Source organism: Trichechus manatus, unplaced genomic scaffold (assembly GCF_000243295.1).
Source record: "Trichechus manatus latirostris isolate Lorelei unplaced genomic scaffold, TriManLat1.0 scaffold00005, whole genome shotgun sequence".
NCBI lineage: Eukaryota > Metazoa > Chordata > Mammalia > Sirenia > Trichechidae > Trichechus > Trichechus manatus.
This window is the reverse complement of record NW_004443941.1, coordinates 8,308,014-8,328,877: the sequence shown is the minus strand read 5'-3', so window position 1 is coordinate 8,328,877 and position 20,864 is coordinate 8,308,014. Positions and strand designations below refer to the sequence as shown.

Here is a 20,864-nt window from a genome sequence, read left to right as displayed (position 1 = left end):
AAAACTGCAAATCTCTTTACAGCCTCAGATCTCACTTTCAAAATATTTTCTCTCATTCTTCCGTAATCACATATACAAAACTCAGACTCTCATTCCTCAAAACAGAAATAGTAGCTAGGTGTTAAGTTTTATGAATCCAAGAAAAGTGTAAGTGTAAACCCTACATTAAGAAAAGAAACTTTTAATTTAAATTAATCTCTAATGGAGTGGGTTGTTTAAAATACATGTTTCTACTCCAATTCCAAGCTACTATTATATTTCCTTTCCCTACTCCCAAACACACAACTTACTCATTCACTCTTCAGTCTACCAAGAAGCACATCTATCCATAAACAGTTATCACTTAGGAAAGCACAGGTTGTTTTGATAATGTTCAAATTTGAATATACGAAAGCATGAATGTGACCCATTACTTTAAATTATAAGATCTATTTTAAAGGTTTGACCATTGTCTCTCTAGCTAGCAGTTCATCTCGAATGGGGAAAATGTATATATTTTAAATTTTGTACTAATAAAGTACCTGATATTATTATACATCTTGAAAGTGCCCATTTAATTTTAATGTATGTAAAGCATATGTATCAGGGCCTGATATAGTACTTAATAAGTATTATCTAATATTGCTTTATATATTCAGAGTACCATAAGTTCAATAGCTCTTCTAGATTCATAGTGATTACAACCATGCCTATAGCTTAAGAATCATTTTTAGTCTATTAAATATTTTTCACACATTTTCCAGTCGATATTTCTTTCCATTATATTAGATTTCTCTTTTCCATAGATAAAACACTCTTCTTAAATTATAACTTCAGAGTCTAAAGAGCTCTCTTGATGAGCTAAGTACGTATCCCTACATCCTGAGCAGTTGTAAATATCAATGTAAGCATGACACTCCTGTAATTTACCATCCCTGATTCTTTCAAAGTCTATTATATGATAAATGTGCTTTCAAATTTCATCTCATTGCGTCATGTTAAAATTTACCTATGAAATCTTCCAAGTATGCCTATCTTTTCCAGCAAAAATACTGAGTACATTTTCTATGAATTCATTCAGCTTTTAACTATCTATTTTTACACTTTTCTAAAACCTTTAACTAATCCTAAGCATACATTAAAGACTCAGCAATTAGTGGGATGATTTTTTAATCATGTGGCTACTCTGTCAAAGAATTTTAACTCTTCCACAGACAACTACTAAAATGGTTCTTCTATGTCAAATTAATACAATGAAAGTTAGCTTTATTGAATTTCAGGTTTTTTTCGTTCTTCTTAATGTTGATTATATCCTTTCTAAAATACTATCATTCAGTAACACATTCTTGGTTATTTCCCATAATTGTACTGAACCTCCTTGTCTTTATGAAATGGTTTGCCTACACATACACACACTCTATAACTAGAAAAAACTTCACTTAACCTTACATTTATTCTTCCATCTTCCTTATGCTTCTACAGGAATGTTTTAACTATATAGTGTTCCACTTGCCTGTCAACTTGTCTTAATGCCCCTCCATCTAACTACTCTGCAGTCTCCAGTGACCCCCTTCCTGACTCAACCCAAACACCTCAGTTTTCATCCTCCTTACCACTCTGATGCATCAGACACTAATGATCAAGCATCGCATATCAATAAGGCCAAAAGAGCAGAACATTTCATTCTATTTCTATTCACAACTCTTATACTATTCTGTACCAGATGCAAGCTCACCGAATCACAGGCTTCAATTACCATTTTCACTTACATAGTTTCAATCTCTAGCCTACACTGTCAACCTCTTTACAACTCTAAAAATCTCTACATTTTAAGACATCTCCAGTCGAGCTACACAAACACTTGGAACTTAATATAATAAAAACAGAACTCATCTCCTTTCCCAGTTAGAAATGTTTTGTCCCACAATGCCTCCTTGCATATAATACACATTAGATGTTGAATAATGGTTAGAACCCATTGCCGTCGAGTCGATTCCGACTCATAGCGACTCTAAAGAATGGAGTAGAACTGCCCCATAGAGTATTCAAGGAGCGCCTGGTGGATTCAAACTGTTGACTTTTTGGTAGCAGCTGTAGCACTTAACCACTGTGCCACCAGGGTTTCCTATGAGTTGGAATTGACTTGATGGCAATGGGTTTGATTTTTTTTTTTTTTTTCGCTGAATGGTTAGAACAGAAAAAGCAACGAACAGTTTTAAGATATGCCTATCAGTTTACAAGCTTTTGGAGGAAATTAATGTTTGCAATATACACAAAATGTAATGCCTTGTTTATATTCAATTTTAGCTCTTATTTTACTAAAAAGTATGTATAACGTTTCTTAATGACAAATCAAAACAAAGTTAGCAGGGAAGCCCTGAAGCCTATACGGCTTAACAAAAAAATTCCATGATGGTAAGATCTAACCTTCAAGTATGAGCTGGAAGATTTCTCAGCTGAAATAAGAACCTTATAATGCAATAAACCCGTGCCAAACCCTTTGCTGTGGAGTAGATTCTGACTCATAGCAACCCTATAGGACAGAGCAGAACTGCCCGATAGGGTTTCCAACAGGCGGCTGGTGGATTCAAACAGCCGACTTTTTGGTTAGCAACCAAACGTTTAACCACTTCGCCACCACAGCCCTTGGTTTTTATAATGCAGTAAGAGCCAGAATTTCTTATCTTTTCTTGCCTCCCATCTCTCTTCTTCTCTCCAGTATATTGTCTACCCTGCAGTTAGAATTATCTTCCTAAAGTGTGGAACTAATCTGCTCAGTAATCAAAAATGCGCCCCAGTGCATACAAAATAAAGCCCAAATTCCTTCGTCTGGCATTCAGTTACTTACAACTTGGTGTCAGTATATTTGTCCAGTTTCATCTCCTATTAATGCACCCCCCTCCACGCTCCAGTCACACCATCCTTCTCCCTTATCTTTCAGACCCAGGTCAAATGAGGGCTAAGGATGGTAAGCAATGACCATGCACCAAGACTACCAAGATGAGTAAGATAGGTCCCAGCTACCAAGAACCATATTTGGTAGGGAGACACATACGCAAAAAAAAAAAAAAAAAAAAAAAGTTATTTAGCATAAAAAGATGTGATATAAAATACAAACAAAATACAGACAGGTGAATTATTAGTTCAAACTAGTAAAATCAGGAAAACTTCACAGAAAAAAAAAAGTAGATATTCATGGATCAAAGAATAATAGTTAATACGTAAAACACTTACTATATACGCCAGATTGTATTCCAAATGCCTTACATATATTAACTCTTTTAATCCCCCTTTTCTTAAATGATGAAATTGAGAGACAAAAAAAGTTTAAATAAAACAAACATAATAATAACAAACCCACTGCTGTCGAGTCGATTCTGACTCATAGCGACCCAACAGGGTTTCCAAGGCTATAAATCTCTACAGAAACAGACTGTCACATCTTTCTCCGGCATAGCTGCTGGTGGTTTCGAACTGCCAACCCTTTGGTTAGCAGGCTATCACTTTAACGACTGCGCCGCCAGAGCTCCTCAAATAATAATAGCTACCTTTTTTTTTTGAAAACTTAAAATGTGCCACACAATGTATAAAGCACTGAAAAGGAACAAAACAGAATTAAGGCTTTTAGTGGGGGGGGGCAATGTGAGAGATGGCAACTATCTCATTTTGTACCTCCAGGTAGGTTTTAACCCCATGAGATTCCTTCTTAAAACAAGATGCATGTAATCACCCATACACTGCAGCCATAAAAACTTTCTAAAAATTAAAACAAAAGCATGTTTTACCCAATTGTTTTCAATAGCATTAATTGATTTATTCATCAAATACCTTTGGTATCTATAGATTACCAAAATCACAGGAAACAGGAGAGATTATATTAAGGGTCAAACAGGTGCAGAGAAGGCTATAGTCCAGAGTGCCTCACACACACACGCACGCACGCACGCACACACACACGAGGGCTGCAGCTGTGTAGGAGACACTCATGCCAGCAGACTTTGGAGAGCTGCCAAATGTAGAGTCAGTAGGTTAGAAAGGTGGACGGAGCTGGGGGACAGAAACCAGAATAATTTAATGACGTATTCAGAACTTAGTTCTCTCGATTTGACAACATGCTTTATGTAATTCGTAACATATTAAACTTTATTAGCACTTTTCTCTTTATAAAACAGAAACAAATCTTTTGTTGTGGTTGCTTTCCTATAAAGTTTTAAAATTGTCAGGGGTTTATTGTAGGAACACTGCTTGAGTTATTTTATCAAAGATCCTAAAGGTAAAAACCTTAGCTTTTGCTAAAGCCAAGTGGCTTGGTTTTTCAGTCAAGGGCACAAAAATTAACAGAAACACAGAACTTTTGTTTTCTAGGCAGATTACATAAACAGTAAATGTTAAATAACAAAGAATTGAGTTTCTCGATGCTAAAATAATTTTTCTTTAAATACTGCAAAGGTCAACAGTTAACTTTACTCTTTCTTCAATCTGCCTTAAGGCAAGGATTCAACAAAATAAATCCCTGAATCTGAAAAGCTATGATATATATTAAAATCCTAACAAAATTTGCTCAAGCTTGATAATGCCTGGGAGATTTCCTCTGCCTTCAGGACTAATGCTTGAATGGTAGACTGATTTTATCCGACTTCCACCCTCAGATGGTTACAAACCTGTATTAGTAATGATTTGCAGATTTTCTCATTGGGTATGAGCTTTCCTGGGTCATTAAGCCACCACTGCTTTTGTGGTCAAAACTTTTAGAAAATATCATCCCTAGTTGGGGAGCCCCAAGGGTCCTCTGTAGTGACTGACGCACCCATGTTACTGGACAAATAATTAAAGAAATATGCAAAATATTTCCCATTTTTCAAAGACTTCATTGTTCTTATCGTCCACAATCCTGTGGTCTAGTTGAAAGAAGTTAATGTTATAATAAAAACTCAACTAGCCAAACTTTCTAACTCTTCACAATTACCTTGGACTAAGGTGTTGCCTCTGGTTCTTTCAAATTTGAGGACTACTCCATCTAGACTTCACAAAATGACTCCTTATGAAATTACTGCTGGGCGGCCAATGGCCATCCCCTATTGGGCAACATGCCCTGGATCAAATTTCATTTAATCTGACTTATTCCAATTTTTTAAATTCTTAATCCCATATTCTAAGGAATACTTTTCATAAGTTAAAGAAGCTTTTGATAACCAAAAGAAGAGTTTAACTTACCCAATATCCAACCCAGAGATTGTTTATTGTAAAAGGCACCAATTAAAAGATGCTCTTGAAGAGGACCTCATACCATCAAGAAAGCAGTGCCGGGAGCAGAGCGCGTCCTTTGGACCAGGGTCCCTGTGCAGAGAAGCTCCTAGTCCGGGGAAACACTGAAGAGAAGAAGGCTGACAGGGAGAAAAAGCCTTCCCCTGGAGCTGATGCCCTGAATTTGGACTTTTAGCCTACTTTGACTATGGGGAAATAAATTTCTCTTCATTAAAACCATCCACTTGTGGTATTTCTGCTGTAGCAGCACTAGATGAGTAAGACAGAATTTGGTACCGAGAGAGTGGGGTGCTGCTCTAACAGATAACTAAAATGTGGAAGTGGTTTTAAAACTGTGAATGGATAGACGTACAGCAGTGACAGAGGACCAGCAGCAGCAGAGAACCTACAGCAGCAGAAAAGTGGCAGCGGCAGAGAACCAACAGCAGCAGAACCAAGAGACCAGCACAAGATGGCGCTGGAGCTGACCCATGGAGCGAGACAGCTGAGTGCCTGTGTGCAGGAGGCTTCCTGGCAGAGTGGGGTGCCTCTGGGCACTTATCGGTGGAGCTAGGCTTGCCGACCCACGGAGCAAGAGAGCTGAGAGTCTGTGTGCACAAGGCTTTCTGGCAGAGTGGGATGCCTCTGGGCACTTATACCGGTGCAGCTACAGAGCTTTGGAACACTTGTCCCAGCAGGGCAGATGCGGGCATGAGGCCCCAGGGCCAAGAGGCCACAGGAAACAGAAGCAGAAGCTGAAGCGACAAGGGACACAACAAGCCGAGCTGCCTCAGTCTCCAAAGGTATGGCCATGACCTCAGGGGTTTCAAAGGGTGGAGCAATGGCCTCTGGTGCTTCTAAGGGTGGAGTCCTCACTCAGATGGACTGGGAGAATGGTGCGCCTAAAGCCAAAGGAGCAGAGTTACTGTCCCAGTGGGCCTGGAAGGTGGAGCTGAAGCCCAGGGCTGATGGGCCTCCACTCAGAATCCAGAGACTGTGCGGCCAATACCTCGAGTCTGGAGGGCAGGGCCATTGTGTAAGTTGTCTCAGAGAACAGAAGATTATTTTCAAATCCTTGAGGGCTAATGTAATGTGTTTCTGCTGACTTGCTTGGTGCCAGTTATCACTTCTTTTCTTCTAGTTTCTCCCAGTTGTAATGGAAATGTCTAGCTTGTGCCTGTTCTGCCATTGTACCTTTGGAAGCAGATAACTTGTATTCTAGATTTCACAGATGAAGAGGAAGTTTTGGATTTGGGACTTGGAGTTAAGACTTTTGCTTTGATATGATGGGGTGAGTATGTTTCCCATGTTGCAAGGATGTGATTTTTGGGGGGCCAAAGGGTGGAATGTCATGGTTTGAATTATGTCCCCCAAAAAATGTGTGTATCAATTTGGCTAGGCCATGATTCCTGGTACTGCGTGATTTTCCTGTATGTTGTAAACCTCCCTCTATGATGTTAATGAGGGAGGATGGGCGGCAGTTGTGTTAGTAAGGCAGGACCTGATCTACAAGACTGGATTGTGTCCTGAGGCAATCTCTTGAGATATAAAAGACAGAAGTGAGCAGTGAGACAGGAGGACCTCATACCATCAAGAAAGCAGTGCCGGGAGCAGAGCGCGTCCTTTGGACCGCGGTCCCTGAGCCGAGAAGCTCCTAGTCCGGGGGGACACTGAAGAGAAGAAGACTGACAGAGAGAAAAAGCCTTCCCCTGGAGCTGATGCCCTGAATTTGGACTTTTAGCCTACTTTGACTATGAGGAAATAAACTTTTCTTCATTAAAACCAAAAAAAAAAAGATGCTCTTGAACATCAATGGAAGGGACTCTACCAGGTCCTTTTCACTAATCCTTGTGCCACTGAATTAAAGGGAATTAAGACTTAGATTTATCTCTCCCAATAAAAGAGGACTACGGCCCCCACCTTGACTGTCCAACCAACCGAATGACTCAAACTGAAATCCAAATGTCCCAGAGACCAGAAGCAGACAACTGTGCCTGAGGTGGACAGCACCTCCCAAGATCATGAAACAAGACCCCATGAAAATCAAAGCTTAAGACATCTTTGTACTGTGTTGTCTGGTTTCAGGTGTCCTTGTAGTGACTGATGCACTACATAAAGTAGGTCTTATTACCTGGTAATGCAAAGCACTGAAATTGTTGCCTTCTGCTTAATAACCATAGCCCTTGGAATGGCTCTATTCTATAAGTTAGGCCTTACTGATTAACAATCGCACTCATCCTTGTTTTAGAGTGCCCATGACACATACATTCATAGAAGTATTTACATATCTATTTGTCTTTAGGTGGTGCGGCAGTTAAGAGCTCAGCTGCTAACCAAAAGGTCAGTAGTTCGAATCCACCAGCCACACCTTGGAAACCCTATCGGGCAGATCTACTCTGTCCTATAGGGTCGCTATGAGTTGGAACTGACTTGGGTTTGGTTTTTAGTTTTTGTAGTTTTGTAACTATGCTTATACTTATCCTTCTTTCAAGTACTGTATTCTCATATGTGCCAATAACTGAAGAAAACTATTATGGATTGAATTGTATCTCCTCAAAAAATATGTCTCAGCTTGGCTAGTCCACAATTCCCAGTATTGTGTGATTGTCCACCATTTTGTTATCTGATGTGATTTTCCTATGCGTTGTAAATCCTACTTCTGTGATGTTAATGGGAGCCGTGGTGGTGCAGTGGTTAAAGAGCTACGGCTGCTAATCAAAAGGTCAGTGGTTTGAATTCACCCACTGCTCCTTGGAAACTCTATGAGGCAGTTCTACTCTGTCCTGTAGGGTCATTATGAGACAGAATCGACTCGATGGCAAAGGGTTTGGGTTTTTTTTTTTTGGTTATGATGTTAATGAGGTGGGATTAGGAGCAGTTATGTTAATGAGGTAGAACTCAATCTCCAAGATTAGGTTGTGTCTTAAGTGTCTTAAATCAATCTCTTTTGAGATACAAAAGAGAGAAGTGAGCAGAGACACATGGAGACCTCACTTGCACCAAGCAAGAAGAACCAGGAGTATACATCCTTTGGTCCCAGGGTCCCTGTGCTGAGAAGCTCCTGGACAAGGGGAAGACTGATGACAAGGACCTTCCTCCAGAGCTGACAGACAGAGAAAGCCTTGCCCTGGAGCTGTCGCCCTTAATTCGGACTTCTAGCATGCTAGACTGTGAGAGAATAAATTTTTCTTTGTTAAAGCTATCCACTTGTGGTATTTCTGTTACAGCAGCACTAGATAACTAAAACAAAACTTATTTCATAGTCACTGCAATTTGTCTGTTTTTTGCTCTTATATATTATTCTTGGGCAGTTTTTCTACACTATGAAGCTTTTCTCAAAATAGTTCCTTCTCATAATCATAATCTCCGTTAAGGCTTGGCAGGAAAATGCCTTTGTTAAACTTGCCCAACCAGTGGTGAGTGCCAGTAACCTAACTGAATGCTGGATCTATCACCTTCTCCATAAACTGTACATGATAATTCTGGTCCATTAACATTGCGTGTTTTCAACTATAACCTCATATCTTCTGCTGCTGTTACCGTCAGTGTCATTGCCACATAAGCCATCTGTGTCAGGTTGTAGCATCCCTCTAATTTTCCTGTTTATCCTGCAGTACCTTGCTTTTATCTTACTCATGTATTCACCCATCCCAGTGCTGTTTATGACAATGGACATCCCATTCCTTTTGTCATCAACAGGTTTTATGCCACTTTAGTACATTTTTGTAGTTATCAAGATTCAAAGAACTGCTTTGCTCCCCTCTTAAAAGAAAAATCAGAATTAGGAAGCTTGTCTATTTATAATGACTCTCTTACTGAAAAATAGCCTGAAAAAGCAAACTGGATTATTCCTTTTCCCTCTACTTGAAATAGAATGGGAGTGGTATGTTCCCCTCATGGGCACATGTTCCTGTGTGGAGGATCAAACTATCTAGATAAATTCTGATGTTAAATCTTGCACTTGGGCTTTACCTTGTTTAGATGGATGGAGTATGGATGCCCAACGCACCCTGGGAACCCTTGGAGTCCCATTAACCTTCTATTCCTATAATGAAAGTATACATTGAACAAATGACTTCCAATTCCTCTTTCGATCCCATAGAAAAATTATTGGATTTGATAAAAATCCTACAATGGAAAAGTCAGGAGACAAACAGGTGTTCCTCTGAGCCCTCCTACCAGTCTATGGTATCCCTGAGCTTGAAAGATCTATTTGTAACCTATCAGCTACTATGGAAAAGATAGCTAATGACAACGCTGATGGAATGGCAGCCCAACAAAAGTTTTTAAACTCCCTAGTCAAACTAGTGCTGGATGACAGAACAGCTCTTGATTTTCTCCTGGCACAGCAAGAAGGAGTCTGCATCATCGCTAACACCTCCGGTTGTGCATGGATAAATACATCAGGAGGGGTGGAAAAATACATTAAATGGATATACTAGAAAGCTGCTTGGCTATGTGCCCCTGTGCCCAAATCTCCCTTTCTTGATATCTTCAGCAGGTTGCCTAAGGAAGTGGGATCTGAAATTCACTCCATATTGTTCACTGGTCTGCTGGTACTTATCACAATCGTTGTTATTCCAGGAGTAATTAAATGTTGTATAAAATGCTTTACAAATATTCTAATTGAAAAATCCAATGTAATTAACAGAGTTTATAAAGAAAACGTTCTACATTCTACTTTGTGGAGTAGCGTCTAGGGTCTTAAAAGCTTGTGAGCGGCCATTTAAGATACTTCACTGGTCTCACCCCATCTGGAGCAAGGGAGAATGAAGAAAACCAAAGACACAAGGGAAAGATTAGTCCAAAGGACTAATGGACCACAACTACCACAGCCACCATCAGACTGAGTCCAGCACAACTAAATAGTACCCAGTTATGACCACAGACTGCTCTGACAAGGATCACAGTAGAGGACCCTGGACAGAGCTGGAGAAAAACATAGAACAAAATTCTTACTCACAGAAAAAGACCAGACTTACTGGCCTGACAGAGACTGGAGAAAACCCGAGAGTATGGCCCCCAGACACACTTTTAGCTCAGTAATGAAGTCATTCCTGAGGTTTACCCTTCCGCCAAAGGTTAGGCAGGCCCATAAAACAAAACGAGACTAAAGGGGCACACCAGCCCAGGGGCAAGGACTAGAAGGCAGGAGGGGACAGGAAAGCTGGTAAAAGGGAACCCAAGGTCAAGAAGGGGAGAGTGTTGACATGTCATGGGGTTGGTAACCAATGTCACAAAACAATATATGTACTAATTGTTTAAAGGTAAGCTAGTTTGTTCTGTAAACCTTCATCTAAAGTACAATTAAAAAAAAAATCCAGTGTAATGCCCATGAAAAGAATAATGTACATTGAAAATACTCATATGTCATATGGACTCAAGCTCACTCCTTGAGCAGGCCTTCTTCAAAAGCTGGGTTATTTTCCTGATGTGGTCTTGCCCTACACCAACTCTCACATATAGAAACCACAGAAGCAAGAGGCTAAAGCTATGGCATGGTGAAGACGTCAGATGTTGCCCTGCTACCTTTTCACATCCATAGCGTCCGGGGTTTTAAAGGCTTGATAAACAAGCTGCCATCCAAAATCACTGCATGCTTGAAGTCTATGCAGAATGCCTTCTTCCAATGTTGTTGTTGTTAGGTGCTGTTGAGTCGGTTCCGACTCATAGCGACCCTATGTACAACAGAACAAAACACCGTTCGGTCCTGTGCCATCCTCTCAATCGTTGTCATGCTTCAGCTCACTGTTACAGCCACGGTGTCAATTCATCTCGTTGGGGGTCTTCCTCTTTCTCACTGACCCTCTACTTTACCAAGCATGATGTCCTTCCTCCAGGGACTGATCCCTCCTGATAACATGTCCAAATTATGTCAGACATAGTCCCACCATCCTTGCTTCTAAGGTGCATTCTGGTTGTACTTCTTGCAAGACAGATTTGTTTGTTCTTTTAGGAATCCATGCTATATGCAATATTCTTCGCCAATACCACAATTTAAAGGCGTCAATTCTTCTTTGGTCTTCCTCATTCATTGTCCAGCTCTCACATGCATATGAGATGACAGAAAACACCATGGCTTGGGTCAGGTGCACCTTCGTCTTCAAGTTGACATCTTTGCTTTTCAACACTTTAAAGAGGTCTTTTGCAGCAGATTTGCCCAATGCAATGTGTCTTTTGATTTCCTGACTGCTGCTTTCATGGGTGTTGATTGTGGATCCAAGTAAAATGAAATCCTGACAACTTCCATCTTCTCTCCACTTATCATGATGTTGCTTATTGGTCCAGTTGTGAGAATTTTTGTTTTCATGTTGAGGTGTAATCCATACTGAAAGCTGTGGTCTTTAATCTTCATCAGTAAGTGCTTCAAGTCCTCTTCACTTTCAGCAAGCAAGGTTGTGTCATCAGCATAATGCAGGTTGCTAATGAGTCTTCCTCCAATCTTGATGCCCCGTTCTTCTTCATATAGTCCAGCTTCTCAGATTATTTGCTCAGCAAACAGATTGAATAGGTATAGTGAAAGGATACCACCCTGACACACACCTTTCCTGACTTTAAACCACACAGTATCCCCTTGTTCTGTTCAAACGACTGCCTCTTGATCTATCTTACAGGTTTCTCATGAGTACAATTAAATGTTCTGGAATTCCCATTCTTTGCAATGTTATCCATAATTTGTTTTGATCCACACAGTCGAATGCCTTTGCATAGTCAATAAAACACAGGTAAGCATCTTTCTGGTATTCTCTGCTTTCAGCCAGGATCCCAGACAGGCTCCACATTCTCATCTGAATCCAGGTTCCACATTCTCTTCTGAATCCAGCTTGAATTTCTGCCAGTTCACTGTCGATATACTCCTGCAGCCAATTTTGAATGATCTTCACAAAATTTTACTTCCGTGTGATAGTAATGCTATTGTTCAATAATTTCCACATTCAGTTGGATTCCTTTTCTTGGGAATAGGCATAAATATGGATCTCTTCCAGTCAGCTGGCCAGGTAGCTCTCTTACAAATTTCTTGGTATAGACAAGTGAGCACTTCAACCGCTGTATGCATTTGCTGAAACATCTCAGTTGACATTCTGTCTATTCCTGGAGCCTTGTTTTTCGATAATGCCTTCAGTGCAGCTTGGACTTCTTCCTTCAGTACCATTAGTTCCTGATCTTATGGTACCTCCTAAACATCAACCAATTCTTTTTGGTACAGTGACTGTGTATTTCCTTCCATCTTCTTTTGATGCTTTCTGCGTCATTTAATATTTTCACTGTAGATTCCTTCACTATTGCAACTTGAGGCTTGAATTTTTTTCTGGAAGCTCAGCTGAAACCTGTCTGCCATCGGTGATCCTGCTGATATTTGAATACCAGTGGCATAGCTTCCAGCATCACAGCAACACGCAAGCCCCCACAGTACATCAAACTGACAGATGTGTGAGGGCTTCTTCCAACAGTGGTCAATAAAGTCATCAAAGAATTTCTATCAAAATCCTTGATCAAAAGGAGGAAGTGTGTTAGGGATTTTAAAATCAGGGTGCCTGGTACTTCTGAGGAGCCCTGGTATCATAGTGGTTAAGAGCTCAATTACTAACTCAAGGCTGGCAGTTCAAATCCACCAGCCACTCCCTGGAAACCCTACGGGGCAGTTCTACTCTGTCCTACAGAGTCATTATGAGTCAGAATCGACTCAATGGCAATGGTTTTTTTTTGGGGGGGGGCGGGTACTTCTGAGGGGGGCTGGCTCAGGTTTAAGCATCATTCCATCTTATGTCTTTTAAAACTATAACTAACCTTTAGGAGCAGCTTGTCTAGTTTCACATAATTGTATTTAAGTGATCAGGCTCACTGAAATACTGGAAACTTGTTGTTGGGGGAATGGTCCACCTCAACACCTCCCTTCCAGGCTGCCTAAGTAAAGGCCTTAGGCCCAGAACATAAGGAGACTAGGAATTGGGTCACCTTCTCTCTCCCAGCTCCTTATCCTTTTCAGAGAAGCCTTCCTCCTGTTCTGGGCACACAGTAACTTTCTCTGTTTCTTGCACATGCCCAGGCACCATACGGCACCTGGCCAACCCCACTTCTATTATCTGTTTCTGGCGGGGAGGGAACAGGATCTTATACTACAGCACAACAGGGGGAGTATGCCAGATTATAAGAGCTGGCTTGGGGATGGGGTGGATTGAAGGGGAAATAAGCTTTGTAAGGCTGAACATGAGCGCCTTCATGCAGTCAGTTAGTTCACTACAGTTTGCTAAGTCATCCTTATGTAAGTCCCTGGCATGTAGCCACAACTGTCCACCACCACTATAAAACCTCTGCTCTCCCACTGCAGGGTACGGAGATCTGCTTTGCTCCTGCAGCCGCCTAGGACTTGGTCTCGTATGTTTAATTCTCGCTTATAAAACTACTTCGCCACCACACTGGAGTTGCCCACCTCTTTCGTCTCTTGGCACCCTCCATTTTTGGAGACACATTTCAAGTTACTGGTCCATGCCTGGACACTTGGTCTTTCAGAAGACAATAGATGATTAATGAATATGTCCTGTTTCTAAGACTCCAGAGGTCTTACAATCATGGCTTACTGATCTTATGATTGTCTTAGCAAGATTTCTATTTTTCTATTCTTTATAACGTTTGCACCATACTGTTCGCTTATAAACCATAGCTAGGCCACCAATGTCAAAAGCACATCATGTGAAACCAAGAAGAAGGAGCTAACAAAACCCATCGTGTAAAATGTTCTCAAAAGACCTTTCCCTTAAGCAAGTTTATCTTTACCACCTGTTCTCAAAACAAAACCCATTGTGTAAGATGTTCTACCATTTGTTCTCAGAAAATCCACCATGTAAGCAGCTTACAACTGCCTTGTGACCCCCTTGAAAGATGCACTGAATCTAATCCCTGTAACCCATGTATACTTTACAAACCAATCAAAAGCTCAGCTTCCAGATAGCCCACACTCGACTATCTTACCTCACCAAGCACCAATCAGTATACTATACCTTAAAGTTCCTAGTTTTACTGTATAAATATGGCTATGTTACTCTAGCACAGTGAAGTATGCTGAATTTCACTTTGTGATATGCAGTGCTTCCCCAACTCAAGTTGTCTTTCCTTTTGATAAACCTCTCCTGATTTTATTTTAAATAGAGCTTGTGATATTACTCTATGACAGGGGTTAATCTTTGTATACTTGAGAAACGGGTTACCTACTGGATAAAGGTCAAATGCTTCTGCAGGGCATACACAATCTTCCCTTTGTCTTCCTATAGTACCCATCTCCTGCTGATGATTCCATCTCACCCTGCCCTCTGGCCAAAAAATTCTAGTGGACCATTCAGGAAATTATGCTTGAAATGCACTTCCCTATCAGCCTGATGAACTATAATTCCTTAAAACCCTGGTTCTAGTGTCATCTCTCCTGGCAGGCATTTCCTGGCCTCACTTCTTTCTTTCTATCTCCATTCTAATACTCCTCTACTTTATAATCTACAGTATTTGCCTCATAATATTGTCACCTGGTACATATGAAGTACTTAGGATAGCATAGAACAAATGTTAAGTCAATATTAATTATTATTATTATCACAATAGACCGTAATTATTTGTGTGACCTCCCTCACTAGACAATGAAAGACAGAGGACAGAGACCCATTTATCATTTTACCAATCTCTTGCCTGACACACAGTAAGTATTCACTAAGTGTCAAATAAGTTAATGAATGATGCCTAAATTCAGGAACAAAATAATTTTCTGTATCTATCAATACAATATATCCCTGACATTATAAAGAAAATTTTTAAGATGAAACATGGACTGCTCTTCTTGCTTTTTGATTTGGTTCAAATTTGGAGGGAAAAAAGTCACTTCTAGCAAGATAATCTAGCTTTTCCCATATCCCTGAAAGAGAATGATCACTGCTCTATGGCAAACACCATATATTACACTATATTGGAGACTAAAAAAATTGTGGGTTTTCTTTTTTTTTAAAAGGGGTAAGAGGAATGCGAAACTTTTTCTGATTTTGGAATGAAGTCAAATGCGTCTGAGTTCATAACCTCACTTTCACCTAGTTCCAAGCCTCACATAAGGAAACTTGTCGGCGTCCTCAATAACAACCCAACACTTCAACCCTGGGAATAAAGACGAAGCCCCACGTAGTGAAAAATGTAGGAGCTGTTTTGTTCAGCTGCCCTCCTCACGAGGAGAGTCCATGTCAACCTCAGAGGATCACGATATCCTCATACTGGAGAACAGCGGGTTTTGTCACTCCTGCTTCTCCCGGACCCAGGGCTGCAGAGGCTTAGTTCGCAAACTGCCCTGCGTTAGGGCAGAACTGAGGTGCTAAGTACCAAGTACCAGCAGAAGTGGTGGAGAAAAGCTCCTGGCGGGAGCGATGAAATGCACAGATGCCATATGGGGAGAAATGGAAAGAAGAGGAGCAGCGAGAGGGCATATCAGTCAGGAATACCGAAACGTCTCACTTCTCATAGCTACCTCAAATTTTCTCATCTCAGGACCCGCCCCGCTCACACTTTCGTCTTCCCGCTCTCATAGCGGGGCCGGTCGAGGCGACGCGGAGGGCGGGAGGGTGCGGCCGCCGCCTCCCGGACTCACCGGCTCGTCGCGCCGCCGCCTCTCCGCCGACAAGGCTGGTCCGAAGCCCGGCCTCCTGGCGTAACCTCCCGCGAAGCCGCGGGGTTCGGTCCCGACCGCGAAGCTGCAGTGTCCGAAGGGAAGGGGAGCCCAACCGACTTCTCGGCTTCCGTAGGCGGACGGTCCGTGGCCCGGATGTTGATATGCCACCTGCCCCGGAAACGGTGTCGGGAGGTTCAAGGGGACAGAGGCGGCGTTGCCGGGCTCTCCGGAAGGAGACGTGGCGGTGGTTGGGACCCCGGCTTCCACTGCTCTTTGTGGTCCCGCCTCCTCCTCCTCCTCCCCCCTCTCCCCCCCTCCTCCCCCTCATCTCCTCTGTGGGGAGAGGAGATCGTGGCGGCGGCTGGAGAAAGCGGCGGCGGAGGATGGAGGAAGGAGGCGGCGGTGCGCGGAGCCTGGTACCCGGAGGGCCGGTGTTCCTAGTCCTCTGCGGCCTCCTGGAGGCGTCTGGCGGCGGCCGAGCGCTCCCCCCACTCAGTGATGACATCCCTTTCCGAGTCAACTGGCCCGGCACCGAGTTCTCTCTGGTCAGTACTCTCGCGAACCCCGCTGCCTCCCGCCTCTCCTGGCAGTAGGGTTCGGTCCCTTCTCTGGGTATTCAGTTTTTCTCCCAGAAGCTCCCCTACAGGGTCATGTCTCCTCCCCCGGTCCAAAACTTCGTTTACTCTGCGTTTACTCATTCAGCAAGTATTTACCGGGTATATTTTGTGGATCAGGGAGTATGCTAGGCACTGGGGATGCAGCGGTCATCTGTTCCCTTAAGTCTCTCGCACCAGACTTTGCTTCCCCACACTCTCACCCTATGGAAGCTTTCTTAGAACTGTGTCAGACGCACACATTCCTCTCCTCTGTGGGGAATGAACCGCAGCCTCTCTCCTTCAGGATTACACACCATCCTGCGCACACAACGGTAGTGCCGCAGAATCGTTTTCGTTTTCTCAGATTCGTTCTCTCTCTTTCACACGCACGTATGTAGCGCCAGAGGACTCATTTTCCTTCAGAGTCGTTTCTGAAAGGGCTGTTTGGTCTGTGAGACGTTAACGACCCCCTAAACAGAATATCTTTTACAGCTTTGATGTATTGGGACCGGTGTTTAAAACCCCAGAACATGAGATTTTGTTATCAGTTTTCTTATGTTGAAGAACATTCATATCCTCATGGGAATGAATGAAAATTTGACGTTTTGTCTTTGGGGAGCAGACTACTGAAAAGTCTTCCTTTCCACATGTAGCTACTGCAGGCCAATAAAAGCAGTAAAAGTGTTCTTTTGTGATATTTACCTTATAGTAGTTAATTCACTTATTCCAAATTGAGGCTCTGGAAATGTAAAAAAAAAAAAACGTTTTTTTTTTAAGGTCTTATTGCAATTACCTAGAGTCATTCAACTTGGGACATTCTTTTATTGTATTGTTAAATTATTGTTTTTTTGATACCGTGATGACAAAACAGAAGATTTAACAGAATAACAGATGTCATCATGACCACAATACCTCTCTATTTGCATATGGTAGTTTTTGCCTGTATTTCACACCTGGTTTCTCCAGCTTCTATTTTTCAGTTCTCGGATTCATGTAGTTTAGTACTTCTCAAATTTGTTTAGGTGAATGTTTCTCTGGGAAGCCAGGATTATCTTTGCATTATGCCATGAAATACAGACATATTAAAAACACCTATGTAAAATTTTTTTATAAATCAGATATAACTTTAGCAGGCTTGGGGCGCGAATACTTCAGTCCAGCTCTGTTGTTTTCAAAGAGCACATTTGGAATGACCGTGGCAAATGTTTAAAGATGATGGTCATTAGAATTTTTTCCTCTTGAGTGTGTGAAATGTAAAGCCTGCAAAAGCCGGAGCCTGTGTAAGGTGGAAACCTGTCAGAGAAGGGAAACTCAAATATCTTCCACTAAAACAAGCAATAGAAAAGTGGTAAGACTGCGGAAAATTAGGGAGTCCCAGAAAAACAATGCAGTCCCATTGAGTTCCGGCTCTCACAGGTTTATATATATACACCAGGTCTCACTATATATACTCTTTTGCATTGCCAAACAATAATTAAAAATGAAATTTCAAAATAAATTAATAGATACGTGAAGGATTGGTATACCATACGCTAAGACTGGGATCTCTTTGCAGCCAGCAAATGCTAATGCCAGAGACAAAACTGAGTGACAATCTGGCAGTAATCTCTAAAGAGGCAATTTAAGTTAGCAGCTCATAGGATGGTAATTTTTCAGGGTGGCATATCAGCACACTTTTTTTTTTAATTAAAAAAACCACACATTTGTTTTGTTGTGTACACTTTAACCAAAAATGAAATAGAATATTACATATATGTGTATGCACGTACTGCATATAAAATATATTTAATTACATATATTTAAAAATATTTAAAATATATGTATGTATATATACATATATTTTTTAAATATACATTTTTTTAATTTGTGTATATAACACTTAAAAATATTTTTAAATATATGTGATTTTTTTAATTTTTAGCTTTAAATTTTGTGCTTTAAATTACTACATACATTTATGTAATATGTATATTTGTATACATATGTATGTAATATTGTACTTTTGGTGAAAGTGTATACAGCAAACTAATGTGTGTTTTTTTAATTAAAAAAAGTGTACTGATATCCTACCCTCAAAAATTACCATCCTATAATCTGGTAAGTTAAATTGCCTTTTAGCGGTTACTGCCAGATTGTCACTCAGTGTTCTCTCTGGCACTGGTGTTTGCTGGCTGCAAAGAGACCCCAGTCTTGTATGCTACACCAACCCTTCACATATCTATCAATTTATTTTGAAATTTCATTTTTAATTATTTTTTTTGGCAATGCAACATAACGTAAGATTTGGGGAAGAATTTTTTTAAGTTTGGTTATTTTCAGAAGCATCTGTAGACGTTTTTCTATGAATTTCCAAAATGACCTGTGGCCCAGAAGTAAAAATAAGTCACTAAAGTCTTTGTCATTGGTCTTGTTTTTTTTTTTTTTTAAACTACTTCTATAATTGTAAAGCTTCCCATCCTACTTGATTTAATTGAAACAACTGCTGTCCTCACCTGGTGCTGCCATTTTCTTTTATGTGCCAGTTGGTTGGGCGTTTATGTATAACTAAGCAGCTGTATGAACTAGGATAAGGTTCTTGGTCTCTCTGCCATCTGAAAATGGAAGAGACTGGATTAGAAGGTCTGACAATTTTTGCTTTAGCTTTAAATCCCTCTGTGCCTTATCTTCCCATTCAGATTAAGCAAAGCAATAATCTTTTAAAATCTCGCTTTCACATTTACTTAGAAAAAGTGCTAATTTCCGACTACTTCTATTGTTAACATATAGAAAAGCATTCCCACTAAAAGAAAAATCTTCCAAACCCTACATCTGGGAAGAGCGACGACCAACCCCATTTGCAGCATGTCACATCCTTTGACAAGTTGCGTTGCTGTGTCCATCCTCTCTTGGGATAGTTCTGCCTCTCATCCTCTAATTCTCTTAATTTCTCCAGACGCATGTGGAACATTAGGAATTTCTCCCTTGCCAAGGTATATTTAAAGTTCTTTAATGTTAAACTACCCCACCTCTGTGGATTAGTTTCATTATATTAAAATTTGACTTTATATCAAATGGCTAGTAGATATTACCTCTTACACTGCCCAGCAGTGGGTATGGGTATCATACTTGTTCTGAGGATAAATGATTAATAAATGTGAAGCACCTAGAACACTACTGGCATATAGCTAATGCAGCTCGTACTTACTGCTATTTGGTTTGTTTTAGTGTATTGCTTTGGGAACACATTGCCCTAAGCTGCATTTGTGTTTAAGATTTTATTGATGCCAAGTAGTACTGGTTTTATTATATAAAAGGTTAAGAGTTATTAAATTGAGAAAAGAATACTTAAGTGGTTCTTTCTTTGCCAGGGATGGCCAAATAGTGCAGTGACAATGGTTAAACTCTGGGCTGCTAATCGGAAGGTCAGCAGTTCAAACCCACCAGTGGCTCCATGGGAGAAAAGTCCTGGTGATCTGCTCCCATAAAGATTACAGCCTAGGAAATCCTCGTGGGGAAATTCTACTCAGTCATATAGCGTCTTTATGAGTCACAGTCAACTCGACAGCACACAATAACATAAAATTGTTGAGAGAATTATCACAGGACACACAATAGTGTGAAAACTTCTGCCTAGTAGTTAGTATCACATTTGCTATACACGCAGTGATCCCTTTTTAGCAAAATAATATCAGCCATATTCATTGAAGGAGCCCTGGTGGCACAGTGGTTAAACACTTGCCTGTTAACCGAAAGATTGGCGGTTCAAAACCACCAGCAGCTCCGTGGGAGAAAGATGTGTTAGTCTGCTTCCTTGGAGATTTACAGCCTTGGAAACCCTATAGGGTCGCTGTGAGTCGGAATCGACTCAACGGCAGAGGGTTTGGGGTTTGGGTTTCGTATTAATTGAAGTGTTCATTTGAATTATATTGGTTCATATTTGATTTGTGAATTTGTTTGGTTTTATACTATAAAAAACTTTAAGGAAAGCTTTGTTAACATATACCAGAGGTCAGGAAACTGCAGTGGTGGGCTGGCCAACCACCTATATTTGTAAGTAGTTTTACTGGAACACAGCCATGCCCGTTTGTTCCTGTATAGTCTATGCACTTTCTAGCTATAATGGCAGACTGAAGTAGTTGCAACAGAGATCATATGGCCCACAAAACATAAAATATTTACTGTCTGGTCCTTTACAGAAAGTTTGCTGGTCCCTGATATATACTTAAATAATAGTATAGTTTTTTAAGAACTTAAGTCAGCCCAGCTACCACCACTGACTGCTCTGACCGGGTTCACAACAGAGGGTTCTAGACAGAGCTGGAGAAGGATGTTGAACAAAACTCTAACACACACACAAAAAGACCAGATTTACTGGCCTAAAGGAGACTGGAGAAACCCTGAGAGTATGGCCCCCAGACACCCTTTTAGCT

At 40.9% G+C, this 20,864-nt stretch overlaps 2 protein-coding genes across 3 annotated transcripts in view; one reads left to right on the top strand and one right to left on the bottom strand.

Moving 5' to 3' along the window:
• Window positions 1–15,871, bottom strand: part of ASB3 (ankyrin repeat and SOCS box containing 3) — a 120,534-nt gene extending 104,663 nt beyond the window's left edge. The window contains exon 1 of the mRNA XM_023735170.1: window positions 15,839–15,871. The gene's annotated coding sequence lies outside the window, so the exon portion shown is untranslated. The remainder of the gene's footprint in view (window positions 1–15,838) is intronic.
• Window positions 15,872–15,972: 101 nt separating this feature from the next.
• Window positions 15,973–20,864, top strand: part of ERLEC1 (endoplasmic reticulum lectin 1) — a 24,501-nt gene continuing 19,609 nt past the window's right edge. The window contains exon 1 of one of the 2 annotated variants that reach the window (XM_004369465.2): window positions 15,973–16,404. In XM_004369465.2, the coding sequence (XP_004369522.1) occupies window positions 16,021–16,404 (384 nt within the window). In that variant the 5' untranslated portion in view covers window positions 15,973–16,020. The remainder of the gene's footprint in view (window positions 16,405–20,864) is intronic. The other variant, XM_023735196.1, reaches the window with a different exon arrangement.